The 20,883-nt window shown below is 44.3% G+C and overlaps 1 protein-coding gene across 2 annotated transcripts; it reads left to right on the top strand.

Moving 5' to 3' along the window:
- Positions 1 to 1,401: 1,401 nt before the first annotated feature.
- On the top strand, positions 1,402 to 20,876 carry LOC121303165 (inositol polyphosphate-5-phosphatase A-like). Of its 2 annotated transcripts, none has more exons than XM_041233681.1 (16): positions 1,402 to 2,164; positions 4,353 to 4,394; positions 5,287 to 5,387; positions 6,026 to 6,113; positions 10,914 to 10,977; positions 11,981 to 12,084; positions 12,786 to 12,838; positions 14,911 to 15,030; positions 16,562 to 16,646; positions 16,891 to 16,986; positions 17,546 to 17,620; positions 17,991 to 18,064; positions 18,453 to 18,564; positions 18,949 to 19,017; positions 19,225 to 19,291; positions 20,029 to 20,876. In XM_041233681.1, the coding sequence occupies exons 1-15, from the start codon at positions 2,105 to 2,107 to the stop codon at positions 19,264 to 19,266; spliced, it is 1,185 nt and encodes a 394-aa protein (XP_041089615.1). In that variant the 5' UTR covers positions 1,402 to 2,104; the 3' UTR covers positions 19,267 to 19,291; positions 20,029 to 20,876. The 2 variants fall into 2 exon arrangements, with proteins under 2 accessions (XP_041089615.1, XP_041089614.1); XM_041233680.1 differs by having other exon boundaries at positions 11,981 to 12,090.
- Positions 20,877 to 20,883: the final 7 nt, after the last annotated feature.

Raw genomic sequence — 20,883 nt, 5'->3', positions numbered from 1 at the left:
AAACCCCCCTTATTGTCTTTAAACCCCATTTTAGGTTAGAAGCCATTGGGGGGTGGATTTTAATGATCTAGGCAGATCGCACCACCTCCCTTCTTTCTATATTGATCTTGCTGGTGAGATTTCCCGTTAGAGCTGCCCCACAATGCTTACAATACAAAAACAGGGTAATAAGTTCTGTGGCAAGTCTGCTCTTTTGAAATGTTAAGGTAGTGGAATTTAGATCATGGTTTTAGATTATTAAAATAAACCTGGTAGATTTACTAACCCCCCCCCCCCCAGGGGGGGGGGTAACGACTGAGTCTCACCAGATACCAGAGACTCTTACTGCACAGATGAGGTAGCAAGAGGCAGGCTAGAAGTTCACAGGGTTTCTAAAAAAAAAAAAAAAAAAAAAAAAACAGCGTGTTGCAACATTTTGTTCAGCGACTTTTTAGCAATTCTTCCTGTGTATCGCAAGTGCCTGTGTTTCCCAATTAATACCTCCTTGTTGCATTTTTTTTTTCTGAATAATTATTATTAAATCGCGTCGGTTTCTAAAAAATGCAGATTCCGCTTCAGTTCAGTACATTTATTAAAATTGTTTATGACTAAAAGAGCCCTAATAATTGGTGGGGAAAAATGTACAAGTTTGTGCATTTGGTTACGGCTTCTACATAGTTAACAATTAAAAAAAAAAAAAAAAAACAAGTGGGGAGGGGGGTTTACCCTTATCACAGCATCCCCTCGTCAAATAAACACAACCTTCAGTCTCTGCTTTTGATCCAGGCATCTCGCCATGACTAGAATCCTGTTCCCTCGCCCACGGCATCTGCCTTGTCACTCTGTTTGTGTATCTTTATCCCGCCCACGTTAAAATAATAATAAATTCAGAGTGCTCCTTTGTCCTAACACTTTTGTCGTCTTTGTGTTTGCAAAGTGCACAAGCAAACGAACACTGTGACCAGTTTTAAAATGTGTCTTTTTACAGGACAGTGATCCCCTTAATGACCCGACTCGTCATCTGAGAGGTCGCTGTACAAACTCTGATGGCAGTGGGTGTCACAGGTTGACAGATTGCTTCACCAGTCTGTTCCTGAAATTGGACTTGATGCAGGGAGACTGAATTGTTAGCTTGGAAACGTTGCCGCTCCTTCGCCTACAAACCCCCCCTAACACCAAGAGAGAGTGCTGCCTGCGGGACAGGCTTGAGGCATGGAGACTAAACTTCTCCCTCCCTCACCCCCCTTCAGTCCAAGGCAGGCTTGAGGCATGGAAACTGAGCTGCACCTTCGCCCCCTAAGAGAAAGGGTGCTGCCTCCAGTCCAGGGCAAGCTTGAGGCATGGAAACTGAACTGCTCCCTCCCTCACAGGAGGCATGGAAACTGAACTGCCCCCTAAGAGAAAGGGTCTGCCCCCCCTCCCAGTCCAGGGCAAGCTTGAGGCATGGAAACTGAACTGCTCCCTCCCTCACCCCCCCTATGAGAAAGGGTGCTCCCTCCAGTGATGCATTTCTTCATAAGATCAGCGCTTCTAATTTGTATGAGCAGCATTTGTAAAAAGCACAGTATATCTTTAATAGGAGTAATGTCTGCTGAACTGTAAAGGGCTGTACAGACCTAAGCCGGTTGAACAATTTGCCTACTTTTCAACAAAGGGGCGGAGTTTCACTCGAGTACATAAAAAAAAAACCCACCACAGCCCGTGTTAGTGCTACAGGCTGTGAGGAAAGATAGAGTACTAGAGTGCGTGTTCACTGTGATAAGCTTTTCTTTTTCTTTTTTATTTTTTTATGTGTTTGGCGTGCATCTGGGAAGTGTTACGGTGCAGTCGACACACGGCTGTTGCAAGTGTAAGCGTTATTAAGAGGAATCTTAATCGTGCAGGCTCAAGGAAAGAAGGGAACCCAAGACAAAACGCAGAACACATACGCATCTCGGTTTTCAGTTTCAGATTTGGCGTCTGCAGAATGAGGCGACAAAAAACGAGTGTGTTGCTACCCTGCGGTCTTCGGCTACTGTAACGTCCTGCGAGCAACTTTGCAGCTTCTGTCATAGCAACCGTACTGCAAGACTATTAGATACAAGATATTTAAATACACACCATTAAATAGGAGTTTCTTTTAAAAATGGCATCTCATCTCAACGTCATGCTAGTCACGGCAAACGTGGGGTCGTTATTTGATAAAGTGAGTATGCTGTTTGTTACTTCATAAAAAATATAAGTGTTTTTGTTTATTTATTTATTTATTTATTTATTTATTTATTTGTATTGTTGTTGCCAGAACTGTGACGTGCCTTTGCTTGCATGGGGATAGGATACAGCTTGATGTGCATTGAGTTTGTTTTAATCTCGAACCAGGGTTTGTTTTTCGAATCGGGCTCACCACACTGCAGTAAACTGCAGTATGATGCGGTATTTCGGATACACAGTGGGCTAACATTTTGCATGTACTGCAGTAGCACAAAACAAAATCTATTCGTATAAGGGCATAGTAGCCTACTACTAAAACGGCTGTTGCAAAAGTCCATTATAGAGAATAGTTTACTTTTGTAGTTAAAATTTTAATCTAACGGGGGGGGTGGGGGTCTAGCCTGCGTGCCCTGGATTCAGCACACCAGAAAAGGCGTTATTTGCACCGACTGGTGAATTTGTCGATGAAGGCGATACGCTTTCACAGATATTGGGACTACCCTTCAGGGCATGTCGGTAGATTATTATCTTAACAACGTTGGTTTGTTAGCGTTTGGGACTAGCTCGACGGAAACAGAAAACGAGGCTCGCCAGCAGCTAGCTGTGGTTTAAAACTCGCTGTAAATAAAACGTAGCATGTTTCTGCTGTTTTTAAAAAATGCAGGGTGGTTTGAACTAATGGCGGGAGCAGCTTAGTAAAGCACTTTAAATCTAGCCTAATTTATATCTTCTTCCAATTATACTACAATACGCCTTTTTAAATTTCGTTTTCGAAAAAAACAAACAAACAAAAAAATACAGATGGAACAGCAGTATGCAGTTTTTATATTGCTGCAGCTGACTGCTTCACATTTATATATTTTTAATTGTATTTATTCCTTTGGGTCACTGGCAATAAAGAAACCTGACAGCGGACTGTAGGGCTCGGTCTACAGCAGTTGGTTGAAACAGTTTGGAGAAACCGCTTGTATATGTTTCTTTAATATTTGCATACATGCATGCATGCATGTTTTCACCCTTATAACCGTATTGTAAAAGCATAGCAAAGTATAACAGTATTGTGAATCTATGGTAAAGCATATTCAAAAGCATGATAAATGGGGTGTAAACGTGCAAAATTTTCTGTGGTAAAGTTTTATAAATGCGCATGCATATAGGGTTACCGCGTGTACACCAGGACAGTTCCTCATTTTTCCCCATTTTAGCGCATTCTGGAACCTGCCCCTTTCACAGCAGGACTACACTTCCCTCAATGCACCAGGGTGCGAGCTGATAGCCCGATAACCCTGTGTATGCAAGCATGCACCCCCAGCCCCTATACCCGAGCCATGCTATCACAATGGAATGGAGGGTGATGGCAGCTTTTTAATCCACACTTCATTACCACAATGAGGGGGTGAGGGTATTTATAGCAGAATGTTATTTTTTTCTAACCACCAGATCACACTTCTAGTTTAGAAGCAATGTTACTAGGGAGAGAGTTTTTTTTTTTTTTGGAAAGAAAGCATGGCCAGTTCAGTTGGCCCATAAAGCTGATGGCAATGTCAAGCGAGGTTCCTGGATTAGGGTGGTTACCGGTTGGCAGGGGGGTTAGGGTTACCGAACTGAAGGAGTCTTAAAAGACTGCACTGCTGTCCTGAGTGACGTCAGAGCTGTGAGGTCACTCAGAATGCAGCTCCCCCCTCCACACGTCATCAGTGCATTCTCTCTCCCTAAATCTAAACTCTGTCGAAACCGCCTCTCTCAGGGTTCATCGAGATAAAGGAACAAAAACAAAAACAAAAAAACCCCCAAAAAACAAAAACCTGGAAAGTTCCTGTGGCTATCGAAATGGAAAGTTTTCTTTTCCTCTTTCTGCGTGATGTCATTTTCCTGTCTCTGTTGCGTCAGCTGGTGATTCGAGTGTCTGGCTGAAGGAAAGCATGCAAAACCTGATGCAAAATAAACAAACAAACAAATAAATAAACCCATCACACCAGGTTGTTGTGGCGGGGCAGTAATGCCATTCATAGAAACCACGCAGGGGCTAATCCTGAGAGGAACACACTGAGGCCGGGCAGCAATGGATTTGCTTAACCAGCCTATATTGTACTAGTGCGATATATATATTTTTAATACTGTTCCGGAACTTTATGTACATTTCATTTGAAAAACAAACAAACGACTTCTCTTTTGTTTTACAGCTGGGTGAGATCGAGAGAGACTGGCTTCGAGAGTTTTACAAGGTGAGTGTGTTTTAGAAGTACAGTCCAAACGAGGCGTTCAGGTGCTCCGTCACTTGGCTCAGCTGTCTGAAAGCACTGGCACTACACACGAGTGGGTACAGCAGTGGTTATGAATTACCTGCGGGGTATAACTGCAGTTGTACGCTGTTCTTGTTATAACTTCTTTCCAAGTTCGTAGTTTGTTCGATTAGAAGTTTTTTACCCCGTTAGTAAAAGATCCCAAATAAAACATCGACTGCAATCGCCGAGGGATCATCCAGGACAAACGGTTCAAAGCAGGTGTGACTCGTATACTCGTGTTCCGAGTATTTGGAATTTCGGAAGGTAACCCGCAAAAGTCACTAAGTGGAGTATTTGTGCTATGAGTTGCCGTGCCACAAGGGGGCGAACACGAGACCGTTAAACGAATCCTGTAGCACTATGCAAGCGATTGATTTGATTCTGCTGGCTCTAGTCCAGTGTTTTCTGTTGAATGAGATGCGTGGCTGCACGCAGTGTACTACAAATCATATATACGAGTCCCTGAAGCCAAATCGAAGTGGAGCTGACCTGCGATTAGGATTTGTTTCCACAGGGTTATGGTGCTAGAAACAGGATACAGTAGCTGCCCTTGAAGTAATCACATGGAAAAGATCCTATACCGTTTCACTTAAACATATGATGTATTTTCTCCTTAAGCAATATAAACTAATGAGGGCATTGCATTTCAGCTGGTTAAAACTAAAGTCCAAAGGATGGCAATTATGCTAAGCTTGGCTGTTAATTTGTTGCACGTTTTGTGTGTGTGTGTTTTTGTGTATGTTTTTATCTTACGAGTCACATCGCTGATCCATTGAAGGTGTGATGCAACAGTCCCCTCATGTCCCTCCCTGTCCCTTTGTTTTGTCCACAGACGGTCCACAGGCACCAGCCACGGTTCATAGCCCTGCACTGCCAGGAGGTCGGGGGAAAGGACTACGAGCTGAATATGGACCAGGTGGAAATGTTCTTCAGGTAGGGGGCGCTGAATGCCATGCAGTCCCATTCATGAGGGAAATTACGAATGGGAGGAGACCATTTGGCCCATCAGTGCTCATCCAATTCCCAGTGGCCGATTTGATTCCTCAGTAATTCCGCATCAGCAGCATGGCGACCCATTCGATACCCTCGCAACTCTCTGCACGGCGTGCGGCTCCTACACCGATGTCGTCAGAATTTTCTCTCAGTCGTTTCCAGCTGTGTCCTCAGGTCGCGGTTGAGCTTGAAGTATAGGATGCATTTAGAAATACTTAAACAGAATAAATGCAAGCACAGGTGTTTCGACTGGAAGCCTTTCACCTCGTCTTCTTTTAGATTTAAGCTACTAGTTTAAGGGGCATTTTGTTTCAGCTGTCTCCCTGTATGTTGACGAATTCAAGCGAAAGCAGCTGCCCAAAGTTCCTTCATGCTTCTTGGCCTTAAGACCCTGGATTAAATCAGATTTATGGCAGCGCCATAGCCATTGTAGAGTATAGCTGTAGAGGTGCCATGAACTTTGATTGAATTCAAGTTCTGATTTTGAAGACCTGAAAAGAGGCTCAGCTGTATAGAGAAGGGATATGAGAAAGACAACCTTTTTTTTTTTTTTTAAATTATTAATTTCCTGTTCACAGAAACATCTTGTTCAGCGAGGAAATGAAGGATTTTGACAGAGCCTGCGTGTACGTCGACAAGGACTTCAAAATCAAGAACAGCTTCACCGTGAGTTCCATTCTGGGGGTTTTAACAGGGGGTGGGCGGTGACAGAAAATAAATGGTAGGCGCTCCATTTAGAAAGCGCCAGTTGGAAGTTAAACTTTGGTCCCCGGTTCAAGCCCAGACTGCTTTATTGCTGACCGTAGGCAGGAGCTCCCAGGGGGTGGTGCACAATTCTCTGAGCGCCGCCCGGGGGTGGCGGGAGGGCTTGGGTCGGCCAGGGTGCCCTCGGCTCACCGCGCACCAGCGACCCCTGTGGTCTGGCTAGGCACTGCAGGCTTGCCTGTAAGCTCCCCAGAGCTGCGTTGTCCTCCGACGCTGTAGCTCTGAGGTGGCTGCATGGTGAGTCTGCAGTGTGAAAAAAGTTAAAACCACAGAATCTAATCTTCTTTTTTAAAATGTTCCCAGTGTTTTTAGATCCTGCCGCTTCACCTGGTCGGCTATTCCATGCATGTCTAACTCTGTGTAAAAAAAGTGCTTCCTGCCTTCTGTTCTAAACTCACTTTTACTCTGCTTCTATTTATGCCCTCATGTTTTGTGTTGAATTTGAAGTTGTGTCTTGGGTTAACTGTAAGGCATTTCAAGTTCCATCCGACTATATATTGAACTATCCTCAAGTTTTATTGTAAACCGTGAAAAGCCTGTGGTTACTAATATTGTCTTGTCTGTTTCTCACCAGTAGATTTATTCATTTACTTGGAAAGTTAACATTTACTTCAACTTCAGATTGCAACCAAAAAGATGATTTTGTTTTACGGCCACTAGGCGGTGCCATTGTACCTCCTCTGCAGTCAGTGTATTGAATACTCCCCTGATAAGGATTTCTTTCCATGGCAACTACAAAATACAATAACAGATTAATTGGGGTGGGGAAGTGTTCTTGGAATTAAATGCAAAAGTAGGGAGCGGTTTCAGGCTTGTGTTCGACTCCAGCACAGTATATAAAACCCTTTTGAATTGAGACACAGGTTTAAAGGTCATGTCCTGTAGAAATGAACCTGCTCCTGTAATTTTAAAGCCTCAGTGATTGCATTATTGACTCGCTGGCCACTGCTCGCCCCACCCTTATTTGTTCATGTTTTACTACAGTCATACTCGCCTACAATGTACGAGTGTACGTAGAGCGATGAGCAAACAGCAGTGCTACTCTTAAGTTCTCTCTGAAATGCCACACAGTGCAGTAGACTGGCTCCCTGTCCCCAGCTCTGCTTACATTCTCTCTGTGTCTCTTTCCATGTGGAGACAGGAGACTCTGGTCATGCAGGTCAGTTTACTCCCTCCCTTTGATTGAATCTATCAAGGCAATTAACTCCTCCAGTGACGATGAAGCACTATCATTTTTACACGCACACACCATGCCTGTAGATGATGGTACACTTTCATGAAACATTCGTTTTTACAGCCGCGTTGCCCCGGGTGTATATTGGTCTCAACACCAGCGCTAGCGATTACAGAATAAAACAAGCGCAGACTCTTCCCGTCACTTCTTAAACGCTAAAGGTTAATTGATCCCATTAATCTCTGATTCACACCTGGGAGTCTGTGCATCTCCTAGAGAGAGGGGGGGGGGGGGGGGTTAATAAATGTACCTCCAGATTAAAATCATTGATTATTACATTTTTAAACGATATATAAAGGCAGTGAAGGGACAGGGACAGCTTTGACAGTGTTTACCCAGTTACAAGCCAAGAAGCCCAGCAAGGATCAGCCCGGGCTCGCTCTCTGATTTCCATTCTCCCCCTCGCTCCCTCCATTGATTTTCAATCTGTTTCCCGTCGCCTGCGAATCAGCGAATGGCTGCTCTGGTCCAGTGGCGGGGGCGGGGGCGGGGGGACTGCCTGATACAAATGGTGTTTTGATAAAAAAAATCACTGGGAAGTCAATATGTTTTTATTAAACAGCACACAGAGTGATTGATTGAGATCGGTATGTGTGTTGTGGGGGAATGGGGGGGGGGTTTGAATAGAGATGCAAACAGACCGTTGGGAAAGATACGACTAAAATCCTTTTGGCTTTATCTGCTCAAAGACACAGGCACTGCAAGGGCAGCTACAGTAACACCAGGCTAGGTACTGACTAATGATCTCCAGTCGCAATGCAGACAGACAGGCAGTGGCACTGCAAGGGCAGTGATTCTGCACTGTTGAGCAATGGTAGCACAAGGGCAGCTATAATGGGATGAGGCTGACATTGGTAGCATGGCACCACATTAGGCTAACAAAATCATTCCCTATAGATATTTAATGTCCGTGCAACAGCGAAAGAGCAGTGAGGTCGGGATACATAAATTATTCTGAATTATACAGAATGCCGGTTAGTACTGGGCGCTGGATTAGACAGGCTCTGCTGTATTTGGCACGGCAAAAGATTGCCCCGGTGGATTCATTACGAATTGTTTCAAGTTACGGTTGTTGATGCTTTAAAGTTAGAACAAATAAGCTTGTCGATGTGAGAGTGTGAGACGAGGCTCTCTGCTCACAGTCTCTTCATGATGGGCTGACGGGTTGATTTCTGCTGCCTAACGAGATGCAAGGAGTCTGATTTTCTTTCATCACAGGGACACTCGTGTTGAAGTTGAGACTAACAATCACATTAATCTCGCTGCCTTACGTTGAGTCTCACGTTGATGATGCAGAAAGCCCTTGTGGGGAACAAACTAGAAGCAATAGCAGGGATGGAAGTAAGACTCCCCCATTACATATCATTTTGATCCATTCCTGGTTTTGCTGTGAGTTTAATAAGCCCCCGTGTATAGGGAACAAGCTCGGGTTTGGCATATCAAACTCATAGTAAAACCAGGAATGGATCAAACAGCTGTGCGGCGGGAGTCTTACTTCCATCCCTGAATCAACTTTAGTAGAGAAAAAAAAATCTGAGGATGATCTGTAGAAGATATTTCAGGATGAAAACTAAATAACACAAACGATAGCGTTTTGTGCACCCGAATGTTCTTTAAGGCTGTAGTGCCGTGGTTAATTCCGAGCTGTAGCAAGGCTGAACCTCTGCAGCCCTATGAAGAGCAGTGCAGCGCCTGTGGGGTGCCCTGCGCTGGCACCGGGGTGGAGGGGGTGCAGGGCTGTCCTATTAAACATGGATCACTTTGCCAGCAAGATTAATTCACTCTTTACTGGGAGATATTTCAGGCACGGAGGGCAGTGGAGCGTCAGGCCTGAGACCTGGTCGACACGCGCTGATTTCTCTCCTGCTGCTGCTCTCAATGGCAGACGGCTGCTTGGCTGGTTAATCACTTTTAAATTGTTTTAATTTTCTGTTGTTATTGATCTCACAGGCCCAGATTAATCAGTTCAGTGAAGCAGGCGGTTAGTACATTAAAAATTGTCACAGATGACGGGAGTGGGGAGGAGGGGGTGGGGGGGGTCGGCTTTGAAAATGAGCAAGGAACAGGACTGGGAGGAGAGAGGGAGGACGGAGAAGAGGAGAGAGTGAAGGATAAGGAAGGACAGAAAGAAAGAGTGGAGTACAGAAAGAGAGTGAGGAGATACCTTACAGCTGATGCTGATAACTCCACAAACTTCAAACGCTCAACCCGTAACCTGTCTTTATCGCAGAATCGCGAGCGATTGCAGTGCAGTGGATTTTGATCAAGTAGATCATAGCACAGTTTCTAGATTATTTAGATCACCGGAGTGCATCCGAGACACGGGTTGAATGTAATCCCATTCAACCCGTGTCTCGGTCCAAAGCAATGCATTGCCATTGTATTGCCAGTTATACCTTGGGATTATTTACAGTGTGCCCCTCATACACTCCAATCATAATACCTTTACAGATGTTTAAAGTTATGATTGGCTTATCTACTCCTTAATGTTGTTGAACTGTGTACACTTTCCCAAGTGCTGCATCTCCAGCAATGACCGCTTTACCATATTTCACATGCATGCTGTTTATTTCCAGTGGTACTGTTTCACAGGGAGCGCATTGTGAAATCCACGATGAGCACGAGAAAGAACTGCACGGACCTTGCTTTAAGAACACTGTACGCATTTTAAAACGCTGCACTAACAAACCAACGTGCTTTCCCTCTCCGATTCTATATAGCTGTGGTTGCCAGTAGTGGTTCTTGCGCTCCATTCGAAATTAGACAATTCAAACCTGCTTCTCAATAATCAAGGGCATGCGTTCAAACTCGTTACAGTGGGGTGATGTCAATTATGTTTGTTAGTGTACAGCACATAGCCTGCGCCTGTTCTCTTTGTACACACCACTACCCTCGGCTCACCTCTCATGCAATCAGTGCCCTCACACCCTGGAGCTCTGTGTGTTTAGCCTGTTTCAAATCTGGGTTGTTTCCTCAGTGGGTCAGGAGTCAAGCATTTATACAGCGCTGCGTAAGGATGGAACTACTGTCAAGATTAGCTTTAAGTCGACTGGTTAAATACTGTGCAGGCATTGCGATAAGAGGTTGTTCAGGATATGAGCGCATGTGTTATATAGACTGTCATGGAGAGGCGAGGTGGCGCAGTGGCTTAACACGCTGGCTGCTCCACTGGCTCAGATTTCTGGTCACAACTGCAGCGAGTTGGGTGGTTTTGTGACGTGGATCGCAGTCCACCAAACTCCAACACTGCTGCACCACTGGCAATGCCTTTGCAGAAGCCACTGTAGCGAACGCAATAAAACGACGGCTTCAGATTCCCACATTCTTGTAATTCAGGTGCAACTGTGCGGTCCTGATTCCTGTTTGCACCATTTTGAATTTGCAGTAATCTGCTCAAACTTAAGACAAGAAGAAGTTATTTATTGTAATGGTGTGTGTGTGTTTTTTTTTTGTGTGTCTAATTTTAGGCACTGGGGAGCATGTATTTTATTCACAAATCTCTGAAGCAGATCTACCACTATGATTTTAAAGGTAAGCCCTGTGAGTCCACTGAAAATGCGCTGTTGTTTTTTTTTTTTTTTTTATTTATAAGAACTAGCTTGCAAACACTTTAGGCAATTCGCCTCACATCTTCTTAATAGTTAGCTTGTACAGTATATGGGGGTGGGGGGTTCTAAGAATGTTGAATACAAGTATATTCCAGTACTAGACTGGGAGATTGGCACACAGCGATGTGGTCAGGTCGGAACTCCTAGAGCAGGCGAGCTAAGTCACATGACTCCCATCTCCCGCTCGACTGTCTGATTCAGTCAGCAGTCCTCTGGATGCAGCGCAAAGGGCATTAAAAGCAGCTTCTGTCACTGCTTCTTTAAGAAGGCTGACGAAGACGACAGTAACAGCGCTTCGACTGCGATGGCGAGCACAAACCCCAACGAAGCCACTGACTGACACACAGACATGGAAATCAAGTACAGCCTTTTGAGAGAGGTGGAGAAAGACACTTTGGAAATGCTTGTAGAAATGAGATAAAAATGCATGACCTGTGATATGCGTTGCTAGAAGTTCAGAACAAATAAAATGTGAATTTGTGTAATAATTCTTGTTTTAGGAAAATCTTTATTTTAGTGGCTTCCTTCAGATTTAGGAGCACAGCGCTGCTGGCAGAGAGAAACATGCGAGATACTCAGAATAAAAGACTGCAATACATTACACTGCTACTCAAAATGCACACCAAGAGTTAACCACAGAGGCTTGACAAATTCGTTGAATCAAGTACTGCGAAGTAATGCATTCATTTCAATATACAAGTAATGATTTATAGTTGCCCAATTATGTATAGAAGTGTATATAAACTAATAAATATGATAAATAAATAACTTGCACATAAACAACGTGTTTTAGACCCTTCCAAAACCATACTGTCGTGTGAAGCAGACTCCAAAATGCTTCAGAATAAATCCACACCCCATATGTGTTGCAGGAATCAGGATCACTTTGGCTTTGTTGATTTATTTATTTATTTTTATTTCTTCAGTGAAAGAATTTAAAGCAGTTTCTGGAAGAAACATTCACCTGGGCTCCCTAGACAGCGTCTCCACTCTCGAAAAAGAAAGATTCTCTAAGAATTTCTGGCCGGAAGTAGGTGTGAGTTTTAAAGGTGCATTTGTATTCCTGTGCTCTGCTCTGTTTCCCAGCGCCTCTACCATTTCTTCTTTATTTAAGAGACAAGTTCATCAAAGACTGAACCCTTCAAACGCAGTAAAACTGACTCGAATCAGCTAGTGTCTTCATGACGCTAGTTTCAGTGCTCCACTTTGCTCACATACTTAAAACCGAAAGCCTTGATTGATTACAAAGATATTGCATGGACCAGAACTTTAAAAAAAAGAAACGTGAAATCAAAGTGAGAAGCGATTTCGGCTAGTGGCGCCTTCAGTGTACAGAACATTCAGTCGCCTTTCGTTTTACCCCACAAAGTCATTTCACTGTTCAAGAAGCGGTTTCATGAATAGCAAACTGTGTTTTACTCATAAAAAAAAAACATTATTTTTAATGTTTTATTTAAGAACTCAAAAGAGTTGCTAGTAACTAGTTATAGTATGCAACGTTAATGAAAATATTTTGGTATAAGCCCTTGATATGCCCGGCTGCTGTCAGGTACAGTAAACAGTTGCTGTGACCAGCTCTCCTTTAGCAAGCGCTTTCTGTCAGCCCTGCAAATTCTCTTGTCTAAAGACCGTTTTTGCTGTAATTGCTTCCCCCTCTTTGCTGTAATACAGGGATTCTACTATATTTGTATCAGTTATTCCAGATCCTTTTCATATGTGTTTGTTTTTCAGTTCAAGTGGTCCCGGAAAGGCTACATGAGGACACGATGGATAATTCACAACCGGTAATGCATCCCTACAGATGCTGTCTGTCTGGTACTGATGTGGTGCTGCGGTGTATTGTGTGATCATACCATAGTGTTACATGTGCAACAGCTCTTGCGCTACCATTGCAAATTGCAATCCCAGTGCATTGCACATAAATTAAACACTCATTTCATTCTTAATAGCGCCTTTACGGTCATGAACTCCATCTTCAGAGGACAGCAGGGGCGTCATTCACAGCCACTCGGTGGCAACAGTGTATTTTTTATAGTATTAAGACCACAGACAGCGGAAATGGTATCACGATTGAGAAATTTCACGAGGAAAAGAAAAGGAAAAATAAACAGCTTGTAGGAACAGTTGGCGCTGGGTCGCAGTGGAGCGGCTGTACTAGCTAGTGATGACAAATAGGAAACGGGCTGAGCTCAACATATATGCTTTCATATTTCGTGCTGCTGAGTGAATATACCCGATCTGCTTTTGGAATCGATCTTGCATCCATTCAAATCCAAATACGGAAAACTCTAGGAAGGTCAACTACTATCCTCGATAAGTAAAATGCATTGTAACACTGTTTTGTGCTCACTGTTTGAAATCAACAAGCAAAGAGGCCAAGTCGAAGCATTGCTTTATTCAAATGACCAGTTGTTTAGCTACACAGAAATCTGCAGGATGGTTTCACCAGCCGCGTGCACAGGACACAGCACAGCTTGGCTTCGATGCTAATCGGGGTTTTATCAGCTTTGCCTTTTGTTTCACTTTGCTCTGGCCAGTGAGAACATGTGTCAGCAAACAGACTGTTTGCTTTTAACTGTGAATTTCCACTAATAGAACTAGCTTGGTGGTGCCGTGCCACTTTTTCAAGGTAAACACGCTGGTGTCGTTGCTTGAGCATTAATTCAGTGGGCTGTGGCAGGTGAAAGGAGGCTATGCTTACCTTGGATGATAAATGGGGTTTGTTTGCCTGCCGTTGCCTTTGCTGCACTCGGAGACTGCATTGCAGTGAACCTATTCCCTGCCTCGCTCCCCTCCCCCATCCCAGTACGGCTTGTCTGCATCCCAGTTTATTATCTCCCAAAAAGGATGCACGTACTGCAAGACCCCCAGAGAAAGGTAAAAGGCTAGTCTAGTATGCCACAAAACCCCCCACGTTAGATCTTGTGATTTTTTTTTTATTTTTTAGTTCAGACCCTTTGATGATCAGAAGGACAGGTAGAGCTGGGATGCCCTGAATTCAATCAGCTCTTCAGCGATGCTAAATCCAGGACAGTCCTGCTGCTAAAGAGCACGGCGTGCTTAACTTGGGATAACCCTTCGATCAGGGCAGGATAGAGCCGTACGGATCTGTTAGAGAGGGAGCAGGTCATGCGAGGCTCATCTGCACCTTGCCTTGATGAAGGAGTGTTGAATAAAAGGCTTGACGGAGTGGCGGTCATCAGTTGCTTGCTGTGTTTTGGAGTGGAACACCTACACTGTAATTAGAACAGATTTGGATTTCCTGTAAGATTTCTTTCCTGTAAGATAAGGATCCCACGTTTAGAAATATTTGTGTAGGTGTGCAGCTGTGGCCAAAGGTTTTGCATCACCCTATAGAGTGAACTAATTTGGGTTCTTAAAGACAAGTGAAAGCTGCTGAGTATTGTTACGCTAACATTTTGAATTGCACACTGCTTTGTAGTTTTCCGTAGAATTTAGTTGTCTGGAAAACTGAGTACCAGCAGAGTTCACAGTTCAGCTTCACACACACACACGCAGTTAGGCAAGATTTGTAAGACAGGCGCTTGAGAGCAAGCGACCTGAAACCCCTCCTGACGACAGACCCTCTCTGTGCCTGAGCTTTCTCCCAGAACATTAGGTAACTGGTCATTATCGGGCATCTGTTGAAAACTAGGTGCCACATTTGTCTAAAATGTTCAAGTGTAACGTTGGAATACAGGAATTAATAATTGGAGGCTCCACTAGAATAGCTCTTGGTGTTGTGCGCGCTCATTATCAGAAATCAAATCGGTTTCCTTTCAGGGGATCAACCTGCTGCTGCATTGAAGGATCGTTCAGATCACTCACTGTCTGTCTGTCTGTCTGTTTTTAATAGTGGCTTTGACCTTGTGAATGTCCACCTGTTCCACGATGCTTCCAATATCGTGGCATGCAGGACCAGCCCCTCTGTCTACTCGGGGAACAGAGAGAAAGCCTTCAGATACATAATCAACAGGTGAGACTGAGCATGGCTGTTCTGAACACAAGCTGTATTTATGCAATCTGCTAAATCTAAATCAATGTGTTGCCATTCCAAAATACTGAAAACTCTTAGAAGTGTAAAAGGACCGGCATAATTAAAACATTTTGTGAGGATAGTCCAGTTTGACGCGCCTGTAATCGGACGAGTGAAATTTTAGGCCAAGGAATGTATCGTTCTTAGGCTTCAGTTTCTTCAAGGTATGACACAGGCACGGTTTTTGGAATGGAACCGCATAAGTCTCGCGTTTTGATTGGTCCTTGTCTGTCACAGGAATATTTGCAATTCAGATCAACCAAGCAAACAATTATAGATCAGTGCTATTTGAAAGAAAAAAGGGCATCAGCACAGAAAGCCAGTTCTTACGTTTGTGCGTAATATGATCATTTATATAAAGTTTTAGTCACCCATAGTTTGCTATATTAATGCAGCAAAATACCATGTTTTAATTGAAAGGTTCTGGAAAGCAGATCTCTCTCTCTCTCTCTCTCTGTCCGATCACAGTGTTAAAAATGCTTTTCCCACTTGTGGTGACATCATATTCCTCCGACAGACAAGGACCAATCAAAACCATCCCAAAAACCGGGCCTGTGCCATACCTCCTTTCTTAAAAGCCTCTGGGCTATATTTGCAGAAGTAAGTTGCTGGACTATTGCAGTTAACAAAATTTGAGTGAATTATCATGACAATATAGTTTGAAGATTTTAACAACATGTAGACTCCAGTTTAAAAAAAAAAAAGCTCCACAAAATGACATAGCAGCCTGTCCTGCTGCATGCATGAATAGCGCTTAACAGTAAAGATTCAGGTGAGACTTTCATACTGTGCTACAGTGCTAGTAGATGAAACAGGGGTCTGATCCTTCATGTTCTTGCACCCTTTTTATTTACCTGAACAAGGGGAGCCAAGCCTGGATGCAGGACTACTGTGCGAGGTTCTAACCCTGGTATTCTTCCATTTTTAAAGCGATTTGAGTTGACATGCAGCACATTTACTGTGCTGAGCCTGTAGAATGGTTTTGTGTATGCTTCTCGAATCGATACCTCCACCCTGCAAGGCTGCTGCGTTGGATCACACTCAAATAAACAGAAGAGTGAATTCATCAAGACCGCACTGACAGGTCTGTCAAAGCACACTCCCCGAGACCGCCCCCTCCTGGAACACCAGCCGGCGAGAGTGATTGGTGGGGCTCCTGGGAGTTGCAGCCAATGAGGACTGAGCTTTCTCTAGAGGTGAAGTTGGCCTGACAGGGAGACTAATGAAGAGCAGTGGTATTATCCTGCCCCCTGTCCCCCTTTGCAAGATCCCTCCAGCCCCCTGCGTCGCTCATGAAGACCGGCTGAACTTGATGTAACCCTGCATGTGTGTGGCACTGTGAGCATTTTCACCTGGGGAAATATCTACATGGTGGATCAGAGATCTGGAGGTGTTGGAATCTTGAACTGATTGAATACTGCCCTTATTTACATACTATTGCAATATTGAGTGTACTTTGTGTTTCTTTCAGGTTGTCTGATAACAGGTATACGCCTCTCCCCTTCTTCATGTTTGGAGATTTCAACTTCCGGTTAGACTTGCGGAGTCTTGTACAGGTAACTGTTATTGTCTATGAGTTAATCAATCCTGCAGGCAGCTCCATACGTTTTCAAATCAGTGCAAAACACCTCACCGTGTTTACTAAGGTGTCATTACAATAGCATGAGACAGTGTACTGTGTGTGCAGGTAGGTGCAGTTATTATTGCTGCTTGGCTTTGTAGCATTGACAGAAAAGGGAGTCAACTTTGCATTTGCTTCAATGTAGCATTGCATATAATATAATTAGTTTTATTTTCCAGGCCCTGTGCAGTTCGGCGGAGATCAAGATGGTAAAGAAAGGAACGAACAACGAAGAGGAAAAGGTGATCTGCAAGGAGAAAGACGGCGACCACAAGGTAGGGAGATAGGAGGACTGTAGCGATGCTCAGTAATGGAGAGCTGCCCACTAACACAAAGTCACAGGCTGCCCTTTGTTTAATAATGCAATGCCCGTATACTCAGGATTGGAGACTGCATGATAACCTACAGAGTGTAAAGCAGCTGTGCGAAGTTTCGGGTTGGAAGCTCACCTGGCAGGTATATCTTTGCAGGCAGCTGCTCCTAGTCTAGAGTAGGGATTCCCCTTTCATGTTAACCTTTTGAACAGTGGCAGCTAGCAGTACTATGCAAGACCTGTCCATTTAAACCTGCCACTTTGTTTGAAGTCTACGGTGTGTGTTTAAGAGCTCTTTTTCAGAACTGCCTACCTGTGATTTCTCAGTAGCCACAGTGTCTCCAAGAGACGAGGTCGTGTGTCAAAGCCAAGCAAGCCACAATGCTTTGATACACACTGTCAAAGGTTTTTATTTTGTAATGATAAAAGTTGTTTTTTTAAATGGCAAGTGTTGCATAGATTAAAAAAACAAAAACAAACCATAAAGCCCATCCCATCAGCTTCCTCTTACTCCCCTGCAGCTGGTCCTTTGCATCGAGAAGAAAGTGTTTGAGTACCAGCATCAGGCTGCCTTCAGAGAGGAGAACGGCAAAGCTGTGAGTCTGGAGATTTCATTGCAAGTCGTTTTTATCACAGTTGGAACTTTTCCATTTCGAAGAGCGTTCAAGTTTTGTATACCACTCCTTTTGCTGAAACTGTGGGACAGGAAGGTAGGCGGGTGACGGAGATATTTGCTGGGAAAGGGACTCTCTTTCCAGCTCAGGGAGGATTCAGGGGGACACTAGTACCTACGGATCAACACGGAGGAGATGGTACAGTTCTGCGGGGTAGTTACTCTACACCTTTCACTGCCACCCTCATCACTGTGTAGCTGATCAAGGCGAGGGTACTGGAGTTTGAAACCATCGTCTTTCATTCTAAAGCCATCGCTTTCATTCTAAAGCCATCGCTTTCATTGTGTTTCAGTTTTTGAAGTATGATAAGGAGATTGACCGCTACAGTGATGTCGTCGGCGAGGAAGAGATTCACTTTCCTCCCAGGTAGGGTTGTGCTATTAAATGTACTGTGGGATATTCTGACTTTAGGAGGAGCTTGCCCTGGTGTCTAAGTGGTGCGGTGGGTGATTTCACCTGCCTTCATGCCTTCATCACCCCTGGAGAGACCCTGGGGAAGGTCCGGCTACGTGGAATTTAGGGATCTCATTCTAGACTGTGAACATTAATGTGATCCATGTATTTATGCACAGCTGTCGGTCTCTGGTTAAGAGAGAGAGGCCCAGGACTGACCGGGGTGTTCAGGTCCAGTGATGCAGCCGAGCCGGTCCGGTACTATTTTCTCTCTGCTGAAGTGAAACAGATGACTGCCAGTGTGAGGTGGGCTGTCCTGCAGGCCAGCGCTCTGTGTAAATTTCATTTGTTTGATCCACAGCTACCCTTACAGTGAAGACTACTCTCAGCCCACCCAGTTCATGAACACGAGGTGCCCGGCCTGGTGTGACCGAGTGCTCCTGTCCCACCCCGCCAGGCACATCATCCACAGGGTAGGCACGCCTTCGCTCAGCCTTGTCAGCGCTAGCTTCTCACAGCAAAACCATAGCAAAGTGAAATAAAGCAGAGTGAAAGCATGGTCAAGTGTAAGCAGGCTTTGTAAAGCACAGAGGTGTGGTAAAGCATACAGTATCAGCAAAATCAGGGTAAGCTATGGTACAGTCTATCATTCAGCCTTCTCATGGCTAGGAAGCCAAGGAAACATGAAACACCTTTTTCTTGCAACTTGTCGAAGAAGAGAAGCAGCAATATTCACTTAGCAGCTCAAATAAAGATGGTTTAGCACCTACGACAGGCAGCTCTGTAATTGTTTTTTTTATATGCATTTATCATTTCCTCTTTTTATTGTTCATTTCTATGCACTGTTTTGATTGCAGGGAGAGGAGGGGGAGAGCGGTGTAATCTATGACACTTTGGGCTCAAACGTATGCATGGGGGACCATAAGGTACGGTGCAGAATCATGCTTTCCAATCTGAGACTGGGTAGGAGGTTAGAAAAATCTCGATCTGTCCATTGGAAACTGTTGCACTGTAACCAGCAGAGGAGTCTTGCATTAGATTGGTCTGTCTACCCAATGACCTGCGTGTGCTTTTGTGTTTTAATCTTATTTGTTGTGTGAATCCCTAACCGTTCTGCGTTTTTGTTTTTTCAGCCCGTTTTCATGTTCTTTGGATTAAAGACCAACGGACATTGAGACCAGACTTGGAGCTTTCTAAGAGGTAACTTTGTGTTTTATTCATTTACGATCAAGCTTGTTAAGGACAGTCTTTAGCGCTGGTTATACCGAGAGTAACAGAATCACAGTCACGGGGACCCCCCTGAGTGGCTTACCTGGTAAAAGCACAGCCGTGTGCCGTGCAGGCTGAGTCACACAGCACTGGTTTGCATCCTAGCTGTGGGAAGTAGCTGGTCTATGCTGGGGACGAAGGGAGGGTCATATTGGCTCTGGCCCTCCTGTGGATTCAGGAGGCAAAACTGGCAGAGTTTCTCCTCATGGCGCTACAGCAGGCGCTACGGACAGTTTTTTCAGAGCAGACACCAGCAGGGCTGGCCTTTGTCCTCCAGAGGTAGCTCAATGACACCTGTTCTTGAGTTCCTGGGAGTGGAAGAGGAAACTGGCTCGGTCGTGGGATCGGAGGAAGCCCGCTGATCCTTCAGCTATGTGGGGAATTGCTGCGGTGAGGGAAAATGCGATCGGACATTTGAAATGGAGGAGAAAATCGCGGGGGGGTGGGGGGTTGTAGAAAATAATTGGGCACTCTAAATGCAAAAATAAAATTACAACCACAGGAAATATGGAAGGACTGGATCGGGTAGATGCATTGTCCACTAACATTTTCTAAGTATAATCAACATTTTCATCATGCTGAAAGCCATCATGTGTGCATGTTACCGACTCATCTGTACTTCTGTTTGCCTTGTGATGTCTTCACCAGCTGAACTCCTTACTTCACAGGAACACCAGCAGCCTTATAAACAAGACATTTACTAGAGGGAGGGCAGAACAGGGGGGAGAAGAACTGATCCCAAGACCTGCTGTGTATACTGAAGTCCTGCACTTTGCAAGCGTTGCACACCAGCAATTCACTGTGCCAGCAGCGCCACCACGCTAGTGTCCGAATGCGATGGGCAGTAGATTTTTTAAACAAATGCTTGCACACAAGAGGCGGTGCATGTGCGTTTTCATATTTTTATTGTAGGGGACAGTGTGATGTGTAGGTTAATGTACAGGCGTTTTTATAAAGCAAGGTGTGTGTTTTTTTTTTAATGTAATACTGAGAGAGCTAGAGGAGAGGAAACCACAGTTCTGTTGCTGCTATGAATTTTAGGCACCAGGGTTCTGTAAAGTGCCGGTCGCTGCTTACTTTAAATCTGTAACCAAAGAAATAAGATTCAGTTTAGCTGTATAACTACACAAGCACTGCATTGACAGTGAAGGGTTAGTGTGTTCAAACCTGCTGCCCCGTGCGTTTCTTAAACTGCAATCACTGTAGGCCATTTGCAATGTTTACTCAAACAGGATAATACTAATCTCCAACCAGCAGCTTTTCATTTGTGACGAATATACTCTCTAGTTGTTTTTTTTAAATCCACGTATTTAGTGATTTACACTATGTTAGATCGTATAGCTGTGCTGTGAAGCTAAGGGCGGTCGTGCTCCGAATTTGTTCATCTGCAAATTCGTTCTTAACCCTTTAATGCCTGCTGCACGCAGTTGTCTTGGAATGTACGGCTATGGTCAAAAGTTTTGCATTACCTACGGTTTTAGGATTGAGATGTCAGTTAAAAAAAGAAAAAAAAAAAAACAACT

This window comes from Polyodon spathula, chromosome 31, assembly GCF_017654505.1.
Source record: "Polyodon spathula isolate WHYD16114869_AA chromosome 31, ASM1765450v1, whole genome shotgun sequence".
Classification (NCBI taxonomy): domain Eukaryota; kingdom Metazoa; phylum Chordata; class Actinopteri; order Acipenseriformes; family Polyodontidae; genus Polyodon; species Polyodon spathula.
Note: the sequence above shows the minus strand (reverse complement) of the source record. Positions and strands in the feature narration are given on the sequence as shown.

What these genes read in the sequence shown, in the direction of transcription:
- LOC121303165 (XM_041233680.1), top strand. Translation starts at nt 2,105, where the DNA reads ATGGCATCTCATCTCAACGTCATGCTAGTCACGGCAAACGTGGGGTCG. An exon ending in GGCTTCGAGAGTTTTACAAG is followed by an intron (nt 4,395 to 5,286) that starts GTGAGTGTGTTT and finishes TTTTGTCCACAG; the next exon opens with ACGGTCCACAGGCACCAGCC. An exon ending in ACTTGCGGAGTCTTGTACAG is followed by an intron (nt 16,647 to 16,890) that starts GTAACTGTTATT and finishes TTTATTTTCCAG; the next exon opens with GCCCTGTGCAGTTCGGCGGA.